At 40.6% G+C, this 22,286-nt stretch overlaps 1 protein-coding gene across 2 annotated transcripts; it reads right to left on the minus strand.

The window, feature by feature from the left end:
• Positions 1-1,172: 1,172 nt before the first annotated feature.
• rnf2 (ring finger protein 2) lies at positions 1,173-21,102 on the minus strand. 2 transcript variants are annotated; one of them, XM_079651854.1, is made up of 9 exons: positions 20,962-21,102; positions 13,427-13,524; positions 13,038-13,203; positions 12,407-12,489; positions 12,193-12,325; positions 12,004-12,103; positions 9,460-9,632; positions 6,679-6,868; positions 1,173-3,186 (listed from the first exon to the last, which is right to left on the minus strand). In XM_079651854.1, the coding sequence occupies exons 2-9, from the start codon at positions 13,512-13,514 to the stop codon at positions 3,085-3,087; spliced, it is 1,035 nt and encodes a 344-aa protein (XP_079507980.1). In that variant the 5' UTR covers positions 13,515-13,524; positions 20,962-21,102; the 3' UTR covers positions 1,173-3,084. The 2 variants fall into 2 exon arrangements, with proteins under 2 accessions (XP_079507980.1, XP_079507981.1); XM_079651855.1 differs by having other exon boundaries at positions 13,038-13,198; positions 13,428-13,524; positions 20,962-21,101.
• Positions 21,103-22,286: the final 1,184 nt, after the last annotated feature.

The following is a 22,286-nucleotide window of genomic DNA, read 5'->3' on the forward strand; positions in this document are numbered from 1 at the left end:
CTACGACATGCAGAGCTACGTGAAGAGCAGGTAGAACAACTGGAAAAGTACCACCATTCAAAAGCTTTCTGATGCGGGTCTTGAAACAAAGCAGAGAAATTATGACCGTTAGTGGCCACAGGTGCGAAAGCTCTCTCCAGAGCTACTGGAAACCCAATCTCGGGGACCGGAGAAAGTGGAGCAATATTCTCGCCACGCCAAGCAACAGCCTCGAACAACCTCAACCTATACAAATGACCACGTAAGCCATGCTACTGATGCTGGACAGTTTTTCAGTGGATGCACAATAAACAGCAACATACACATTAATGTAAATAAGCAGCCAAATAATGGATCAACGCTCTCTGTCTAATATGTTCGCTTGCTGTTAGTGTTGTTGCATAGCAACCACCTTGCACTATGTTTTGTGCAGAAGGCAACGGAGGGACTATTTTATTTTGAACATCATTATTTACTAATAAAAACGATTTAAATTAGAGTGTGTATTTTTCTTTCATATTGCCACACTTGGTAACCGTTTTATAAAAGCAATAGCTCACTTCAGGCCGTGATATATGCTCATTATATTACAGCTAAGGGGGTTGTCGACCCTCCGCTTCGCGTCGGGCCGAACCACGCCCCTTAGCTGTGATATAATGAGCATATACCACGGCCTGTCGTGAGCTATTGCTTAAATATATATTATATATACTAGCCCGCTAAGAAGTGAACCAGCGTCGTAGGGCCGGAAACCCAGAGCTTTCCCTGAAGTTAGCTCGCTTAGCGAAAATCCGGCTTCGTAGTATAGGCCCCAGGCCTCTGGCAGAATAAGTGATTGATATCTTTGTTTGAGGTCAACTAAAAGTAATTGTAATAGATTGATGCACTATTCAGAAGTTCAGAGTTTGAGAAGCAATTTCCTATGAAATTGACAATCTTCAAATTATTTAGCAAGCATTACATAATTTAGTTAGAATCCACTCAGGACAACACTGGAACATATATATGTTTTGTATTGTATTATATGCTTTTTACCTATTTTGCCACATTCAATTAAACATTTTTCCTATAAGGTTATTATAGGATTAGAAAGTGACTCTCCGCCAGCCTTTTATAAAGAAATCATAGATTTTATACCAATCACATCAGAAAAAAATGCAGATTTTAAACAGAGACAATAAAAACACAGGTGCTCAGAATTCCATGTTGAGCAACACAGATTCAGGTTTATTGTCCAAACAGAAAGATGCAGTATACAGGTTCTCTCACAGTGAAATTTGAAATACTTCTTCAGGTGTGACGACACCACGTTAACCCTAAAATGCTGCAGGTGTCCTCAAAAGACCTGCACCGCCATCAAAATATCAAACATCAGTGAAAATGAGATGACAGGCTGTATTGAGGGATTCCTTTAAAATGCTCATTATCCAGTCTCCCATGAGTCATGCATCTACACACCAATAATGACAAAAGCTTTACTTGCTGAGACTCTTAAATGTCAAAAATTCTCACGGTTGTTCTGTTCTTGTTGAGCTTTAAACCCTTCAGTTAGCTACATGGAAACATAAAACCAGTTTCACAATCACAATTGGTGCCTACATAGAAGTGATGGAGATTCACTGGTCAGCAGCACAGGGAGCATGAGAATACTTGGATGGTCTGACTCTCTATGGCGCTGACAAATTAAATCCTCCCACCCCACCCGCCTCCAATCAAGCACCATCTTTCTTTTCCTTGTTACAAAATACATTTATAAAAGAACAAGCCACAGATATTAGGACAGTTTGTTTCTACGGGCAACAGATCAACACAACAGCTGAGCGTGAGAGAAGTTATTACAAACTAAAAGAGGAAGTGTTCCTCCTCGATCGCGGTACAGTCTTCTCTGACAAAAACATGGCAGACATTCAAAGCTTCACCAGCCTCTACTTTTATTTAGAAGAAAAAACTGTTTAGAGAACAACAAATATTCTGAGAACCCCCTCAAAGAAGAAACAAAATGCCTGAGGCAATGTTTGTAGCTTTATTCCACTATAGAGAGGATTTTGGATATGCTTGCACTGCCTCCTGCTGGTCAGAGCTCTGCACTACAGTGTTCAACATCTGCTCTAATAGGTGCTCTGTCAGACTGGGGAACATTAGAGAAGTCCCATGTGAGATGGGGTGGTCTGAGGAAGCAAAGAAAGGCCAGTCGTTTGAATTTAATAAGGAACCCATTTATCAAATGTAACCACTATGTTGAACATTAAAATATTTTACTTTGAAAAAATGTCTGCTTTTTGGAGGAAAATAGGCCCAATATTCCAACATTTAAAAGATTCAGATCCAAAAGTGCAGGGAAGTTCTGAATACCATGTTGCTTTGACTGGATTTATGAATGAACTCAAACTGATGTGGATAACCATTTAAATAGGAACCCTAGACTCTCAAAAATATGTTTTTTTAAATCGCAAGACTTGAAATGACTCGAGAAATGGGAATCCAACCCACATGAATGCAGAAAGTTCAATATTTCAATTGATTCAAAAGCGATTACATTTTACAATTTAATTTAGCATTCAAGTTGTATTCATCTTGGCCTTTCTTTGCTTCCATACATGTCGGATTGGTGTTGGATGTCTGTGTTCAGTTGAGAAGCACAGGCCCTTATGAATCATATTATTAGGTTTTTCAAGCTTATGCCCTATTTTGACAATATATACAATATTTCAGATACTGGCGGTGACTTTTAGAGGAATCTGGGAGTTGTTTGGGAATGAGGAGCAAACATTTCTCAACTAGCTTATGTTGGAACGAAACCACGTGGCATGGAGGGGATTTGCGAGTAGAATACTGGATGAGACTAAGAAATAGTGAAAGAAGCGATGAGCTGCTGCTGTACTGATCTGCTGCCGTCTACAGAGGATAGAAAGAGACACAGAGAAAGAGAATATAAAACAGAGTTGGTTTTCTTTTCACAAGAGTCCTCTAGAGGGCTCAACCCCCTCATCTCCTTCAGAGAAACACACTCCTGTCCTCTCGTTAGTGTGTGTGCAGGTGTAACAGAGTCCATGTGTTTACTTCCAACTGCAGAGTGTGTTTTATGTGTGTTTTATGTGTGTGAGTCTACTTGTGTTCTTTAGTAGGAGCAAAGTACAGCTCCATGGGTTTGTTCACCTTCCAGTACTTTTCGCTGACCAGCTCCAGAGAGAAGGACCCGTTCAGAACCTGTGGACAGAGGGTAACACATCAAACACAAATCTAATATATCACTGTCACCAGTGCAGTGCTTATGTATAAAAACTAGGGCTGTCAAACGATTACAATTTTTAATCAGATTAATCACAGCTTAAAAATTCATTCATCATGATTAATCACCATTCGAACTATGTCCAAAATATGCCATTTCCTTATGTATATTGTTGTGGGAATGGAAAGATAAATGAAAGAAGGCGGATATATCCATTTAAATGTTTATTATAACATTTTTCTGTGTGTCAAAATGAAAGACAGACCTATCAATCATCAAATCGTGGGGTCTTATTTCATTACGTGTTGATTTCTACCAACGGGGGAGTGCTTCAGGAAAGTCGACGGGGACGGGGACGGGGAGTACTTCAGGAAAGTCGGAGGGGGGGAGGGGGGCTAGTGGAGTACTTCAAGAAAGTCGACGGGGGGGGGGCTAGTGGAGTACTTCGTGACCACAGAGTGTGAATGTTGTGATCAGCTGTTTTAGCGCAGTTCTCCAGTGAAGGGGGGGAGTCTCCCTCCGCAGCCGGTTGGCGTAGTTTTGGCACAATGCCGTTGTGAAGACCGACGTTAGCAGCAGCCCTGGCTGTGCACACAGAGTCCGACTCTGTCGTCCGGTGATCTAACCACCTTCTGGAAAAGCTTCACAAGTACGTCGGTACGCAAATGCGCTTTGTGACACAAGTGACGGTACACATTTAAGATTGTTGCCGTGCATGCGTACCTGCGTACCAGTTATGTGCACTTCCTGCAACAACACCACGCCGTTATCTTGATTCTGATTGGCCAGAAGACATTACCAAAGATGTTCTATTGACAAGGTTCTTACACCTTTTCCAAAGTCAAATTCAAGAACTTTTCAAGCATCTTACAGCTGTTGTAAATTACATATTTATATACACATACTCAAATGATTATTTCCCCACCTCACATTAAATCAGATGTTCTTTATGCTATAAACAACCAAATGTGTGTTTCGTGATAGCCTTCTACACAAGGATGAAAAATTAAAGAAAAGAAAACTAAGTTTAATATTTCAAAATTAGTGATCTGTACATAGACTGGGCCTCCCATATAACCTGTCTGAGCCAATATAAAACAATCAGCCAAATAACTTTTCAATACATTATTGATTACTATTGTTGAGGTACTTTTAGGTTGGCAGTGAACATAAGTCAGAGGTACATGGTGTACTTTTCCTCCACTCCATGTATTTAATCCCTTTAGTTACTTTACAGATGTGGATGAATGATGTGAAATATAATCAAGTGTTAAATCAGACTTTAGTTCCACCTGGAGTAAATCCACAAGCTACCCTGCAGTATACAAAGTCATTCAAACTAGCTGCACCTTTACCAGCTTTGAGAACACTTTCATGATCAATCATTATAAAACATATCATATCTATTATTCTGAAATGGACCAATCTGCACAATGACTACTTTTACTGTCGCTACTTTCCCTATATGTTGATGATAATACTTTTCTACTTTTACTTGAGGAACATTTTGTATTCAGGACTTTTACTGTAACAGAGTATTCCTACACTCTGGTACTTCTACTTTTACTCAAGTACTAGATCTGAGTACTTCTACTTTTACTCAAGTACAATATCTGAGTACTTATTCCACCTCTGGTAGTGAATTGTAGCCACAAAATCACGCAGAGCTGCATAAAAAATGGAAAATAATATTTACAAATGTGTACAATGATTTGTAGGTAATGTTGACTACTCAAGACACCTGACTCATACATCTTCAAAGGAAGACTGTGTTCATTCTACAATTACATGGGATTAAAGCAAAATGTAGTTTTACTTGTATAATACTTCAATTTTAGATAAAAGACAGTTTGTTTTCATCTGTTTTCAAATAAACAAAGTATTGGCTTTCAGAATATTAAACTTGTTTTGCAAATTCAGATGATAAATACAACTTTGAAGCTTGTAACGGCATAATTACAAGCAGAGAACGGACTAATGTAACATCACAGCAAGCATAACAACAGCCGGTGTTTCTTGTAAGTGTTTCCCCCGGTACACAAATGCAAAAATACACTAACACACTCGCGAGCTTCCCCCAGACCAGTAATACAAACGAAAATGTGTCTTCGGGTCAATGTGATTGATTTCGATAGAGCAAGTCACATTTGGTTTAGGCACGAAACATACTACCAGTAGAAATACATTACTTTCAAATTCGCTCTGTGTCGAATCAATAGATTATATTTCGTGACTATAACACGAAATGCCGTGAGTGCTTCATCCTCTGAACACCACACGATGGCGACTGTAACGCACATAACAAAGGTAAGCTCCTCTGAAATGATTGTCCCCTGCAATTATTATTATGCCTCAATTGAGTTCTCTATTCAGCTCGCTAACGTTAGCCTAATCTAAAATGCTCTACTACGGCGTACCTTTCATGTGGCTCGTCAGCGCAGACTCTCGCATCGTTATTTTTGCAAACTTTGCAGGAGGCTACTCGTGGGCTTGACCCTCGTCTTAGCCATGGCTTGTATTTGTCTTCTGCTAGCCAACGCTCGTTGAAACTGCAACTTCCTGGCACACTTCATCTATCATTCTCATCAGAATGCCCAGGTCACACGTAACACAAACACTTGCAGGTCGCGAAATGTCCAAATATGGTCATTTCTTTTGTATCAGCAACCAATCGTGAAAGTAAAAAGGGGTCTTAAGCCAAAAAACTAAATCTCATTGGCTGGTGTCAATTTCTGACAACGTGATGCGTTCAGATGCGTCACGTGGTGTGCTAAAACACTTCCTGGTTTAGCTTTCGCTGGAAATTTTTATCTCAAAATGGCAAAAGAACGGCGAAAAAAACGTTCACAGAGAAGACAAGTGTCACTTGCACGAAAAAGGTTATACAAAAAAACAAGTGATCCCGACCATGAAATACCTTCACGGAGTGCGTCGTTTCGCAAGCTGTCATCCAAAGAACAGCAGGGTTTAGGTTGCGCCTCACAGCTAACTTTAAAGGTCATTTTCTCAAAATGAGTTTTTTCTCCTCTTCTGAATGAGAAATGTCCACTTCAATTGCACGTACATACACCAAACCTTCCAGTTATATTCCTATCAATATTCTGAAGGCTTTTACAGAAGGGTTTTTTCATATATCATTCATAGCCTGAATTATATAACATTGTATACCTAAACACATGGCGAAAATTGTGTGATAAGTGTGATAAAAAGAGATATCCAAAATCCCTTCAGTAAAAACTTTAGATTCTAATATGACTACAAAATTAAACAATAATTTCGAACCTGAATTTATCCAATGTTCAGAATTGTGTTCCTGAAATGTATTAAAATATGCGCATATTTAATGAGATTATGGCTCATTTGCACGGGGGGGGGGGCGGGGTGGTGCCCCTACAAATAGAATCAAATTCTGTGGGAAACACTGGATAATAATATTGAGATTGGAAAAAATATCTAGTGTGTGTACTCACAGTGAACTGGTTTGCCGCAGTAGGTATGTAGATGGTGTACTGTTTCTCTGAAGCTGCCTCCACGTTCACAGGGCTGGCCTCAGCGTTTCTCCTCAGCTCCTCCAGAGCCAGTCGGACAGCCAGGTATTTGGACAGGTGATCCACTGTGGCGTTACCGGACGTCTTGATGTAGCGAGGGACAAACTCCACACTGCGGACACACATTCAAACATCAGCAGGCAGGCCATTGTAACTAGGGCTGTAGCGATACACTAATCTCACGATACGATACACGATATTGAGCTCACGATACGATATATATCACGATATTCAGCCAACGATACGATTTGATATAATTCGATACACTTACATCATTTTCTGAAAGATTTGAAAGGGACAGTGTGATTTTGGTGACATCTTGTGAGTGTTCCATTGACTTGGATTGAATTAATTTAACTGAAAACTGAAAGCATCAATTATACAATATATGGCTCTGACTAGACAGAGAGTCTACAGCTTGCAAATGCTGGACAAAATGACTCAAAAGATGTGGTGAGAAAAAAAAAACATTTATTGAAACAGTGCCAACTGTAGCTTACAAGCCTTTGAAACGTAAGTACATAAAGTGCAGTATCACAATGGACAATGGAGAATTAAAAGGTGCAGCAGGTGGCCTGTTCTGAACAGATTCTTTTACAGCATTTTTAGCTTAACACAGAATATGAGGTAGCCAATAATTCAAGTCACTAAGAACAACATTTAATGTAAAATGTACCTGCCAATAATTCAAGTCCAAAGGAGTAACATTTAAGCCAAAAACACTAAACAGAAAGGCTCCTCTCTACATAACTGCATCTACATTCTCTTCAGATTTTTGTTCAGGAATATAATCTGATCAACGTGGTCTGGGAGAAGTGCACTTCTCTGAGCAGTGACGATGTCCATTCCCAAACCGCCCCCTACACCCTATCCCTCCGTTTGCGCGTTCACGCGGAGGGTCCGCCTACGAGTGTGGAGCGGGAGTGGGCTATCAAGCCCTCAAACAGCGAGTCTGCAGCGGTGCTGACTTGAGACCGGTCTCTACCTGACCGGAGTCGCGCTGTGTGTGTCCACTGCTGTCAAGCTGTTCACAAGTAGTTCCAGTCAATCAATCAATGTTTATTTATATAGCCCAATATCACAAATGATACATTTGTCTCAGTGGACTTCACAGTTTGTACAGAATATCAGTATGACAATACGACACCCTCTGTCCTTAGACCCTCACATCGTACAAGGAAAAACTTCCAGAGAAAACCCACAGTTTAAAGGGAAAAATGGGAGAAACCTCAGGGAGAGCAACAGAGGAGGGATCCCTCTCCCAGGACGGACAGACGTGCAATAGATGCCGTGTATAAATTGAAAAGATAATACATTTGAAACATAGGTAGTCCAAATGTTTGGAAATGCATGTGTGTATAATAGGAAGATGAATCCACGAGTATATCCATCCAGGACTTATGATCCAGGACCACAGCCACGACTCAAGATCCAGGACTCGCGATCCATGACACAGGACCGCAGGATCATCCATGACTCCGGATCCCGGCGTATATAGACACCATGTTTCCAGCAAACATCCACTGATAAACTGCGATGTTAACAACCTCATGATAACCTCATATGTTTTAATTTAGGATCATACCTGTGTTTAGTCTAGAAAAAGGTAAATGTGTGCATTTTATTATAAAGTTGTGTATATTTACAGACTGTTGCAAAAACTAAGAAGCTTATAAACATCAGGTTTAAAACTAAAAGAGCTTTGAAACACAATGAAAGATGTTAGGAGTTTTATTTGAGTTATTAATTTAAACTTTTTGTCTAAGAGATGCTGATTTGAAACCGTTGTTACATACAGTTACGGCATTTCCTGTTTCTGCCGGAGAGAGGGGAGGCCGTCCCAAAGCTTGCTGCTGTATTTACTCCCTCCATCTGACAGGAGGGAGCCTCGTTGAGCTGCGAGTGTGGCTACAGATGGAGTTCACTCCGTCGAGGGAGTGTTTTGGGATTGGGCCGATATCTCCGGCGGCAGAGAAGACCCCCTCCAGTGTGGTTAATGTTTGCCGCCATTCTCCTGAACCGCTTCGCACTCACTGCGAGAAGAAGACACCGGCGTCTGTGTATCTAGAAATGCTCTACAGCGAAACTAGCGGCTCGGCTGGCTGACGTAATCGCTCTTCATGCAAAGCGAACGGGGGGGAATGGGCAGCGAGCAGAGTGCCAGGCGGAACACGGGGGATTTGAATGGGAGTTAATGTATCGATACCCGCGGCTGAAATATCGTTACTTTCTCGGGAAACAAAATATCGATATATATCGCAGGATCGATTAAATTGCACAGCCCTAATTTTAACCACATAGGACTGATTTAATCAAAGCACTTTTACAGTGTTTTGTTTTGGAAGCATATTCCATGCCACTCCTTAGTGCAAACACAATATTCTACACAACAACTGTGCACTGTATTCTAGCTAATATTAAACATGATCAAAATAGTATACGTTTGGCAGTTTACCCTTTGTCTTCTTGCCTTTATGTATTATGTTAACATATTAATGATAACTTAAGGTATGCCATTGCTATGAAACGTTCAATGTGACCTTGGGCAAGATACTCAACCCCAAATAGAACCTAATGGCCAACAGTGTGCGAGTGTGTGTGAATGTTAGCCTCCTGAATGCTGACTGTATTTGTAAAGCGCTCTGGTGGGTTTTCAAAGACTGGAAAAGCTCTATACAATGCAGTATGTGTGAGGGTGACTACCTGTTTTGAGCGTCGTCCTTCTCCATCAGGGTGGGGTGTGGCCTGAACACCAGTTCTATCTCGCTGGCTCCACCGTCAATCACAGAGTCCCCGCCCCCGTTCTCAGCAGCGTTGTCCATGTCCAACCCGCTGTCATCACTCGTCTTTGTGCGCTTAATGCTTGGACCTGCCTCCTGAATTTATTTTTGCAAAACACACCAATGAGAACATACGCAGGAATCCTGACGTCAAATGTCCTTTTAAGACCCTTTCCATACATGTTAAGACCTCATCGCCACTTTGAGTTCTAACCGGTTACATTGCACACTTTACCTCACATTTACTCTATACAGTATTGATTGTCCTTCCTCCTTATCTTCCAACCATTTGGACGCAAACTTGAATTTCCCCATAACGATGTGGTTTAACAACCGGCGTAAACGGACCTTTGCGCACTATCAAGCAGTGAGCGTGCGATGTCCTGTTCAGATGACGTCAAATCCAACGGGATGCCATAAATAAACTACACAGAATCACACTACATACCTACGCAATGATTACATTCAGGCACACTGTAGAATACAACCTCTCTGGACAATTTATAGACTTATTGAAAACAAGCTACAAAATGTAACACCTTGGAAAATGCCCTTTAATACTTTTTAATAGCCTTCATTTTCACTAAATTGATTTATCAACTTGTAAAAAAAATGTTAAGACCCCACGGACACTGCTAAGCTAAAGGCAGCTAATCTTCCGTGTGATGGCCTTTAGTAGTTGATTTAGTTTATGATACATCAAAACTTCAGACCAATGGTGTATTTACTAATTTCCAGGTTTTTGAACTAATTCCTGCACCACTCTATATTAGTATTCACATCCTGTAGGCATGCATGCTTGCCTGCACACACAGCAGTGTGCATCTCAACAGTAACCACATCTCCTCAGTCTAATCATCACACAAGTTCAGCGTAACAATTACTGTTAACCATTAATCAGTGTGAGAAAAAGTTTTTAGAGAGTACTTGTCCATGGACAAGTGAGTTTGGCAATTTACTTGTCCGAATACATTTTTCACTTGTCCAGAATGGACACAAATTGGGGCCACTGGAATCTTCTTCTTCTCCATCGTATTTTACATTTTCCCACGGTTTTACGACACCGCTAACGTAAGTGAGCGGTGAGATTTTACTGCATCACACATAGGGTTGGGTATCGTTTGGATTTTAACGATTCCGGTTCTGCTTTTCGATTCCAGTCATTTTCGGTTCTCGATTCCGGTTCTTTGAGAGGGTAAAAATAAGTCCCATGAAAAACTGGGATAAAAATATATTTATGAAAACATTAAGTCAAATCTGTATTCCTATTTACAAATCACTTCATACTGTTTAATCTATTACGGTTATTGAATACAATTATATAAAAATAATCTCTGCATTGTTTATTTAGTTTTAAGTGGTGCAGTTTGAGAATGTACAATTGGCCCAGTCTCCTCTGATGTTACACTGCAACCTGCCTGTGAGACAGAGTCCAACCACACATGTTCAACGCATAGGCCTTATAATAATAATAATAATAATACATTATATTTATAGCCTATAGGCCTAGCGCTTTTCTACAACTCAAAGACGCTTGCACGCTTACACATGTCCTGCAATACACATGCTGCAGCTGCCCAGCTGCTCACTGTTTGTAAAAGTAAATAAATAGTATTTTCATTTCAATAATGTACTTTCTATACCCTCCTTCATAAACAATACTGACATCCCTTTGCTCCTCCGAGTCTGGGGGTCCGGGGATGTGAGGAAAGCGCTAGGACACAGGGAGGCTGCTTCACTTCATAAATGAAATGGCGGTCAATATTAACAACACAGGAGCTAAAACGCTTAATAACCTTCATTACGCGTTAAAGAAAGAACATAAGAAAGTTTGACAAAGATGAGGCTGTTAAACGGGCAGCAGATCCGCTGTGTGTAGAAAGAGAGAGAGAGAGAGACGCTGAGCCGCACCGTGCAGCGATCAGCTGATACGGAGCATAGACTAGAGAGAGCTGCGGTCCGCGGGGCTCGGCCTCCTTTCCTCACAACTCTTATCAATCCCGGGGCCGGCCAATTGTTATTTCTTGTTCCTACTCGGAACCGAGTTTTGCTTCCCAACTCTGCCACTGTGCTACACTTCCCGCCCCGCCCCCGTCTAACTGTACAGACAGCGGCGAGATGCATTTCCTTAGGAATCGACAAGCAGAACCGAAACTAACATTTCTAAACGAACAATGGTGGACACGTACAATTTGCGAATGAGTTCTGCCTTTTGTAAACTGAATTTATCAATAATTTTTCAATAAATCAGGGCGAAAAACGTCACTTGTCCGCCGGACAAGTCAATTGAAAGATCTACTTGTCCGATATTGTAAATAACACGTCCCGGACGGTGGGACGTGTACTTTTTCGCACACTGATTATTATTAGCATGGTGTCTAAGGTTTAGCAGTTTCTGGTTGCATACACTGTTATGTCAAAAATGCATCCTCCTCATTGTTGTCATGTTTGATAGTCTGAAACATACCTGGTTGCTATGGACAGAGGCGTTGCTACAGTGGGAGGAGTCTCCGTTGTCCTCAGCTCCGCTCCCATTCTCCACTGTGTGTCTCTTACCACGCTGCAATCTGAAGGAAACAAACCCAAAGTCCAATCATTGGAGAGGACACACTCTTTTGTTTGCATTGTCATTGTGTGTCTGGAGGTGAGTGTGTACCTGGTCATAGCCTGTATCTTCAGCCCCTCCTCTATGCTGTGGGACAGGGCTTGCTGGTTGTTGTGTTTGCTGATGCGGGCCAACACCCTCTCTTGGTGGGCTTCATATTCGTCACGACTGGGATAAATCTTGCCTGAAATGGGAAAAATTAAATGAATAAAAATGTTTTTCTGCGTAGTAATTAAACTTCCTTGTAACTTCTGAGGTAACTTACTTATCAGAGCATCAAAGTTGGGGTCTGGACGCAGCGACCTCTTGGAAACCAGCTTCTTACGACATGTAGGACACTCTTTATTACTGCAGGGAGGGAAAAGAGACAAACTAAATCAAATGATGCCTATCCAACTGTATCCATTTTCCTTTCATCATTATGGTTTGAATGTTTGTCTTATTAATATAAGGCTTTAGCGTAAGTCACACTAAGGTTTAAAAGATGTTCATTCAAGTCTCACTTATTGGCTGTCTAATGTGCGCTGTCGGGTATGACGTGCATGTCATTATGCCTATATGTGGCAGGACAATGGTTCACAGCTGAGTTTGTGATTAGACGGGAAGCGGTATAGTCTTATAGTATAGCAAGGAAGTTTGTCTTCATGTTTGAATGCCGCCTTGATCAAAGAATAAATCTGATCTGATTCAACGCTACAACGATCTCCGCAAAGTTTGTTTTGTTCCAGCCCAGCAGATTGTTGGTTTCAAATGGTAACCTGTATTCAGGGCCGAAAGCCGGCACCAGTGGAAAGAATAAAAAACATGTTTGCAATCAGGTCCGGCTCTGAACCAGCCCTGGATCCGCTTTGGTGGAAAATGGGTAGGAGAAAGCTCTTCTGCTGGGTGAAACTTACCCAGATCTTAAGGCTGTGATGATACAATCAGCACAGAAGCGGTGCAGACATTCTTTGGTTGTCATTGTGTTCTTCAGCATGTCCAGGCATATAGGACACATGAGTTCGCTGTGCAAGGACCTGGGCGACACTGCTATTTCCAGTCCATCTGTTATCGCCTCCTGTGCCAGTACGAAACAGATCCAGATGAAGGTTAGTACACACAAAGATACATCTGTCTGTAGAGGGGTATCATGCTGACAATGCTCTGTTCATGTTTTTAGGGATACCTGGGTGGCCCACCATGTGTTGAAAATAATTAAATGAATGTATGCTTAAGGAAAACATGTCAACAAGAGATATTTGATAAAAACACTTAAATGAGTGAAATAATATACTATGAATTGTTACCTGTGGAGTTCTCTGCAGCTCGTACAGACTCAGCTCCCAGGTCTTACTGAGTGGCTGAACCCCGTTGGTCTGAACCGTCTGTGTCATCACTGCAACACTGAAACACAAAAGTAAATGTTCTTGTCATGTTACGATGTTTATTACAGATGGCAATAACATTAATACTTACTAATTGGCTTTGTCTTTCATAGACCAAAACACTTAGGAAACAGATCTGTAGAATACATCAGCTTGCACAACAAAAGAACATTCCCATTATCAGTGTTTCCCACAGATTTGAAATATACTTGGGGGGGTGGTGGTAGCGGGGGGGGAGGGGGTTGAGGTGACGTGCAACAACATTAACATTAACCTTTCTGTTGGTCACTTGTTAGCAGACCCTTCACACGATGGCAGAGGGAACAGGTACAGGCAGGGCCCAGTGATAGCCCTATAGTTTAAATCTACTACCCATAAGTAAACATATGGACATGGGTTACTATTTTTATTTTTTATTTTTAAAATGGTAAATGTATTTAGGAGCCTATCAATGTGATTTTCAGTGGGGGTGGATCTCAAATTCTCTAAGGGGGTCCGGGGGCATGCTCCCCCGTAAGATTTTTTTTTTTTAATGTTGGAGTTAAATGCATCAATCTGGTGCACTTTGAGGGGAAAATAAAGAGACTAGATCTATGGAAGCACCTATATGAGACAGAACTGTATGTACATTTCAATAATCATAAAATCATGGCCATAACCAATAACATCCCATTTCCAATATGAAAAAACACTGACACCCTCAAATGGAAATATGTGTTTACATAAATGGTGACCAACCCATTTGAGACCCAATGAGAACTTAGACTAAGTTAACTATCTAAACACTCAGAGTCCTTTACCTCACCTGAGCTGTGGTTATCCCGAGTTTGAATGACACACAGAGACCAATCAAGGGCTTTGATTTATGATCTGTATTCAGGCTGAGACATTAAGGGTAAAATGCCCTCCGGGCCGGTGGAATAGTATTATCACTGGCCCCACTATTGTAACCACTGGCCAGGAGCATTTGTCCAAACAAAATCGATTAATAATGAAGATAATTAATACATTTGTTGCAATAGTAATTTATGCACTAACTACATTACTACTTGTACTACAACATTTGAATCATCAGTTCTTCCTCATTTTCCTCAATTGTTCATATTTGGTTTATTAAAATAATGATATTGTGGTCATTGCTAAAAAATGTCTGCTATTATGAGTATTATAATTATTTGTATAATGCGCTTTCTGCCTTCCTGTCATTAGGAGTTAGACATGTAATGGATATGTAGTAGATTATATTAGAACCTTCATTCTCCTAAACTGCTGGGACATTTCCCTAAAGCCAATACCTTTATATGTTCTACTCTTCACTTACTTGTCAGCAAAGGTTGGCATTGATGTACAGAGCCGACAGAAGACCTTGTTTATATTGGCATCATATTGAGAGGTGCAGCCAGTGACGCGTCCTAAAACCAGGAAGTAAGCTGCTGGTTCCCTCGACAAAATGCAATGGGATTTCTCCTCAGGGTTTTGGAAAATAGCTGGAAATAAGGTCTGTGGAAAACGAACCCGTTTGATAAATGCACGTTTTGTTCAGACCGATAATCTCCACATGTCTACCATACTTTTATAATTTTCGAATCATAAATCTAATCGATAGATTATGAAAGGGTTTTAGGACGCGTCACTGCACCACTAGAAGCCAACTCCTTCGATCAAGCTGGCTGAAACTTTCTCTCCCTCTTCTTCTCATACTCCCTGTCACTCTCCTTTAACTCCTCCGGTGACTTTCTTTTATTTGAAGATTGTTTTTTGCCAGGCGCTTGGCCGGTTACCGCTGGAATTAAAAACATTAATGGCGAATGGCTAGGTGGCACGATAGTCTGTAGTGAAGGAGCGCGCTCACGGGAACCTGCTCGCGCTGCGCTCCACAAACGGCTGTTTGCTTTTCACCCAACAACGACAACCGACTCACAAAACGCTATGTTGTAGTATTAATAAACGAAAAAATTTAACTAAGTTGCAAGTCAAAATACCAATACCACAGGACAATTCTTTTTTTTAAAGCAATATTTTTAGTGGCCCGAGCGGGAGAGTGGAAAGTACGTTATGCTGGCTGTATTATTGAAATGTACATACAGTTCTGTTTCATATAGGTGCTTCCATAGATCTAGTCTCTTTATTTTCCCCTCAAAGTGCACCAGATTGATGCATTTAACTCCAACATTTAAAAAAAAAATCTTACGGGGGAGCATGCCCCCGGACCCCCCTAGAGAATTAGTGTCTAAATAGTGCTTCCGGGCCAGCGGGCCATTTATAATGTTGAGCCCTGGTATGACAGTGGCCATGTCGGCAGGCCACATTATGTAGACAGCCAGTCACCCTTTGCCTGCTTGCGAGGGGGCGGGGCAGTTTACACACACACGCAGGAGATGGCGGAGAGAACGCGCTCCGAGGTGTGGTTAAACTTTAGCCATCTCGATGTGGACAATGCTCGTTACCAAAAGTGCAATAACAGTTTATCATATAAAGGCATAAAACGAGCAATTTGTCTAAACATTTAGCAAAAGTGCACCACATTCAGACGGAGGAATGCACCGGGTTCGACTGTCTTTCTAGTAGCTCTGTAGCCCCGTCCACGAGTAACGTTTCCACGTCAGGTGTTATGTATGCTAGCAGCAACACACAGAGTTAACTCAGTTATAAAAACATAGGTTAAGGATTAGAGGTAACTGAGTTATTTTGTTAAAGTTTCAGCTATTCTGTTTACAGTTCTGTCATCACATTATTTAATATGATTTGTTAAAACATTGTTGTTTCTTTTGATGTGAAATATTATGCATTTAATTAAAATAAAAAGCAATGTTAGTTTTGTTCACAATTTGTTTAGTTAGTTTACCTTATTTCTTGTCAAAAGAACCGTTAATACTATCGTTAAAAGGACCGGATCGATAAGCAGTATTGATATAAGTAGTAGTACAGTTAAAACCTTAACGATCTGAATAATCGATTAATCGTTTCATTAATCGATAGATTAATCGATTATCAAATTAGTCGTTTGTTGCAGCCCTAACACAGACCCATATGCATAGGTTTGCACACAGTTAGCATAACACAATCTTCTGCATTTTTAAAACCATGTTTATATAAATTAAGAAGCGAAATGGAAGATTTGGGGGGGAAAATACAGATTTTTTTTAAAGAATACATCGCCGTTTGAATTTACATTCAGATTCCATTTTATAGTTGTACACAGTACATTAGAGCTGCTCAATTAAAAATCGTATTTTAAATCGCAATCACGATTATGGCTTGCAACGATTACGAAAACAACGTCATCGAAATAAAACGATAATTATTTTATTATGATGATTACTTTTTCAGTTGAATTATACTTAAAGTTCAGGGTAATCAACTGTTAAAAAAATACTGTTCAAATGTTTTTTTCTCCAATAAATTGATGTTTTCAAAGTAAATGGATAATCGTGATTAGGGATGCTCCGATTGATCGGTCACCGATCAAGATCGGCCGATACTCACTCTCCACCGATCGATCAGTGCTCTATAAACTAGGGATGCACCGAATATTCGGCCGCCGAAGATTATCGGCCGAAAATGGTTAAAAAGGCCCTTTCGGCCGAAAGGGCCTCACAGCCAACATGTCTGGCGCTTGGAGATATTTAAAAATATCAGAGAAAGAGGCGCGGATTGCGATTTGTAAAACGTGTTCAGCTGACATTTCTCGAGGGGGTGTAACTGCAAAGACTTTCACCACTTCGGGATTACCCCACCACTTGAAATCAAAACACCCGGACAAATATGCGGAGTAAGATCAAATCACAAGCACTGACAGCGAGAGACTGTTCAGCGCTGCCTCTCATGTGCTTGATGAGAAGAGGAACAGACTTATGGCTGATAAAGCAGAGAAGCTACTGTTCATTAAAAAGAACCTCCCACTTTTCCTTAATAAGTAGATAAGGCTGGCCTATCATAAGCTTATCTAGTTCTACATGCCTACTCTATACCCACTTTCCTGAACAATTTTCATTGTGAGTTATAATTCACCATCTCAGGTTATCATTAGGGGGAAATGACAGCAGCACAGTGCTCAATATATTGTACTTTCGGTATCTAAATGATACAATGTTGTTTACATTGCTCATGAGGACAGACCTATGGGACAGACCACCTTATTTGCAGATTCTTGAAATTGTAATTTAATTTGTAATTGATTGTGGATTTTGTATCCAGTTTTCACTTTATGTATCTTTATACAATGTTTACTACTTTGTTTATGAGGACAGACAGCCTTATTTACAGATTCTTGAAATTGAATTGTAATTTCATTTGTAAATAGTGTGGATTTATCCAGTTTGCACATTTGTATGCATGCACTTATAGGTGCATTTGTTGTTGTTGAAGGCCTGGCTGTTACAGTCTTTATTTACACTATTTTGTTGTAGGCCTTCTGGCCTGGATGTTTATGTAGTTTTAAAGCACCTTGGCTTTGTTCTGAATGCACTTTGTTGTAGTTTTCCTACAGAGAAAAGAAAATGCACTTGACTTGGAATTAATGTACTGTATGCATTCAAAAGTGCTGAATAAATGTTTTATGGACCCATAATAGTGATTATTATTTAAGTTAAGTTTTGCCATAATCATGTCTTTTTCCATAATCAGGTAGCTGAACAACATTGGTAAAAAATGTATACATTATATATATATATATTTCTATTAATCATTTTCGGCCTTTCGGCATTCGGTTTTCGGCCAACTGTTTCCTATTTTCGGTATCGGTTTCGGCCAAGAATTTCCCATTCGGTGCACCCCTACTATAAACATGCCGATCGCGAGAGCTGATCGCATGACGTAAAATACATGACACTTTTCTCTGTGTGCGGCAAAACAAGCTCGCCAAAATGGCTTCACCGGTCTTGCATTATTTTAAGGTCTCTGAAAAAGACAGTAAAATAGCGGAATGCAACGTGTGTGAAGCAGAAATCCTGCAGCTCCGCCCGCCGGACCGGTGAGTGGAGCGAAATACACAAGAGTTAGACCTAACACACTTAGCTATTTGATCTACCTCTGGAACAAGCTAAACTAGTTATACATATATTTATTCTTCGGGTCACTCATTACTGGATCAGAGAGCTGCATGAAATACTGACAGGCTGTCAGGAGAGAGGGGGAGAGAGAGAGAGAGAGAGGGGGAGAGAGAGGGAGAGAGTAAAAGAGAGCGCTTCCGCTCATTTCTCCTGTGTTCTCATCCAAAGTTAATGTAAACTTGAATAATGTACTTCATTTGAATGTAATAATTAAGTTGATTGTTGTTTGTGGAAGCTCCAGTGAATGAGAATTAACTGAGTTTAAACATCACTTTAAATGGAAATTTAAAGTGATGTTTAAATCTTCCATTTAGGCCCCGCCCACTCGATCGGATCGGCATCGGCCGATACTGATTCCGGTGATCGGCCCCAAAATTGGCGATCGGAGCATCCCTTATCGTGATATCAATTATTGACCCAAATAATCGAGATTATGATTTTTGCCTAAATCGAGCAGCCCTACAGTACAGTATGCTTAAAATGTACATTTTCAAGTAAACTCCATTTGCGAGAAACTGGATCTCAATTACATATATAAAGGGACAAGATTAGTAAATCAATATGAAACACTTATATTGCCATTTATATTGAAGAATACGGAGGATGAACTTCGAAGCACCAATGGATGGAGAGAATAACCCCCAGTTCTTATTTGACACTTGGATACTGCACACATTGAGAGTGAAGATTCTCAAGAAGATAAGGGAACAACTGAATTTGACAGCGCTGTTCTTTATTATGACTGTTAATTAAAATTCTAACCTGTAATGTACATGTTCACCACGTCTTACCCATGTCTCACTGTTTACAGTATTTACATTTTCCTTTAGGAATTTATAGTTCTAATACATTTTATTTTCCAAATTACATATTTTATAAATGACATCAACAGAACAGAAACATTTTTAGGGGGCTACTTTCCTAAATGGCTTGCTAGTCCAAAATGTGTGCTCCATTTTAAATGTATGACTTTTACAATTGATTATATAATACAAATATTGACGTCATTTTGTTTCACCTTAAGAGTATTTGAGTTGATATCTGTCTGACAATAAAGACATTTCAAGACACCACAACATTTGGAATACTTTCAAACGGTAATTATCATATCATTTTAAAGTTTCTTAACAATTGACAGTGGTATACACCTCAAGGTAGAATCCTTCAATTAAATATTTCATATTCCTCCCAATGCGTAGAGCTTTTTGTTTGAGAATCAACCAAGGAAGAGCTAGAGAAGAACATTTCCAAATGATAAGGCCAGACAGAGGGAATTCAGAACTAATTTAGGACTAATTTGGGACTTTAATAATCCAAACATCCTAACGTAATTCCATTGACAATTTAAAGAATACCTTTTGCCTCAGTGTCCATGCCATCTGAGACCTTTTAGTGTTGCATAGCTTGAATTCAAGACCAAAATATTTTCCAAGTCAACCAGGGGTAACCAACAACGGTATTAAGCTTGGTGGTCCATGAGTTACAGTCCTGCCTAGCTTTAGAAAAGGCCTAGAAACCTACATTTTGAAATGTGCATCTACTCTTAAATTGCCGTGGATGTGGTCATGCTGCCTACATCCTCCAGACAGAAGGTGTACACTGGTCTGGTACATATTGATACAATATATTGAAGCCAAACTGATGTTTTTTTTTTTTAAGGTTATAAATTATCAAGAAAAACAAAACATAACAACGGGGACAATAACCATGTGCCGTCATGGTAACGTTACAGGAATCAGTGATTGATGTCAACAAATAAAACCCAATGTGTTATTATAACAATCTGACTCCAACAAGATGTACAGCAGCCTACTGCGTATGTTCTTATTATACATCCATGATGTTAAGTCGTAGTAGCTAATGTTGATAGCTAGCAAAAGACAATGAGTAGCTAGTTATACATTAGCATTTGATTCAGTCCATGTTATAAGTAGCCTATTACCGAATCCTTTACAGATAAAAGACAGACCACGCGCACATACATCACGTAAAATGTGTGGGGCTCGGCTAATGCTAAGTGGCTAACAGAGAAGCTAGCTATCCTTCGTGATGCTAACATTCGAGGCGCATTCTGGTACAGCATGTACGTAGTCGAAAGACAACAAAGACGGCTTGCGTGTTTAACTATGTGTTTGTCTAACATTACAACTAATGATACTAAATGTTAATGTTTTAAATATAGCAAGGGGATCGTGAATGTAATTTGTGGCTGTGACAGAGGGAAAAACAACAACAGAGAAAGAGCCGCCGCACCAGCCTCTCGCGTGCTTTATACGCTTATTTAAACGTTTCTCCATCTGTTAAACATCTGTAAACGTGCATGGAAACCGTCTCTGATAATTATATTCAGACATACAAACGATACATTCCTACCTTGCGTAAAATACGATTGTTTCTATACTTACAATGTTCCGTTGTGGATGCGAGCCGATCCAACCTGAGCGTTTAGGCGAAGGCAATATGGCGGACGTAGAAGAAGCTATGTAGTCTGGGAAATTGAGGCGCTTTGCCAACGGGCCCCAGGATCCCTAATCAAATTGAGGGTGGATGTTGAAGAAAACAGGCAGTCTATTTTGTGCATATCAATTCTCTATCATCCTTTCATCTAAAATAACCTTATTTTGGAAAACACACCACATGGTCCCTGTGTGCACTGAATCTGAGCCACCCAATAATAAATCAAGTTCTGAACGCAGGAAGGAATGTTACCTTGAAAACCCTTAAAGAGCCTGTGACACGATTTTCCCCCATCATCCAAACCCATCAATTTGAGTAAATATTGTCCCCTTGAAAACCGTTACTGAACTGATTTTGGATAGTTGTACTTTGATAACCATTAATCTGCCCTTCAATGTCGACCATTTCCTGGATCTTCTCGGGGATTCTTCAAGTCCCGCCAAATTATGGATGACGTCAATGCGGGCACAGCGCTCCAGCTGCACCGTTCAGGATCCCAGCATCTGCATGTAAACGCACGATGGGGCACACAGCAGCAAGCTCAGACAGCGATGACAGTTTAATTTTGAACGTGTCTGAGAGCTCATATGAGGCTGAAGGATCGGTTTATTTTGTATCTGTTAGAAGTTTAGGAATTAGGTGCGTCAATATGGGCGATCATACGGTCATGTAGCCAGTGGTGGACTGGGACTAAAAATCAGCCCGGGACTCTCGACCGGCCCACTTCGGTACCACTAGTAAATTGTCAATGGGGGGAGTGGGGGATGTGCTAGTGACTTATCCGACCGGCTCACTTCGGTACCGGCCCCGATGGCCAGTCCGCCACTGCACCCAGCCCAGCCCACGTAAACTGTCAACGGGGGGAGCCTCGCTGCGGGGAAACGGTGGACCTAGTGTCCCGATCGGAGTGGGAATAATAATAATAATAATAATAATAATAATAATAATAATAATAATAATAATAATCCGTGCATTTTATCCATTAATTTCCCCAACATTGTGGTAAAAAAACCACACGTTTAATCCATGTTGGTGTACTACTACAACCAGTGGTGTAGTGGGGTGGGGATGTTTTTACTGGGTGGACGGGGTGGTGGGTGGACGGGAGACACTATGGACGCGCTCGTGAACTGTCAAGGGGGGAGGGGGGGGGGGGGGGGGGCTTGGGGACCTCTGTCGCCTGTCAGCGCAACTTACATGATGCCGTTTAGACAATATAATAATAAAGGGCGGTGCCGGCTGTCAGCGAACCGATCCGGCCTTTATGCGCGAC

Source organism: Notothenia rossii, assembly GCF_949606895.1.
Source record: "Notothenia rossii genome assembly, chromosome: 9".
NCBI classification, from domain to species: Eukaryota; Metazoa; Chordata; class Actinopteri; order Perciformes; family Nototheniidae; genus Notothenia; species Notothenia rossii.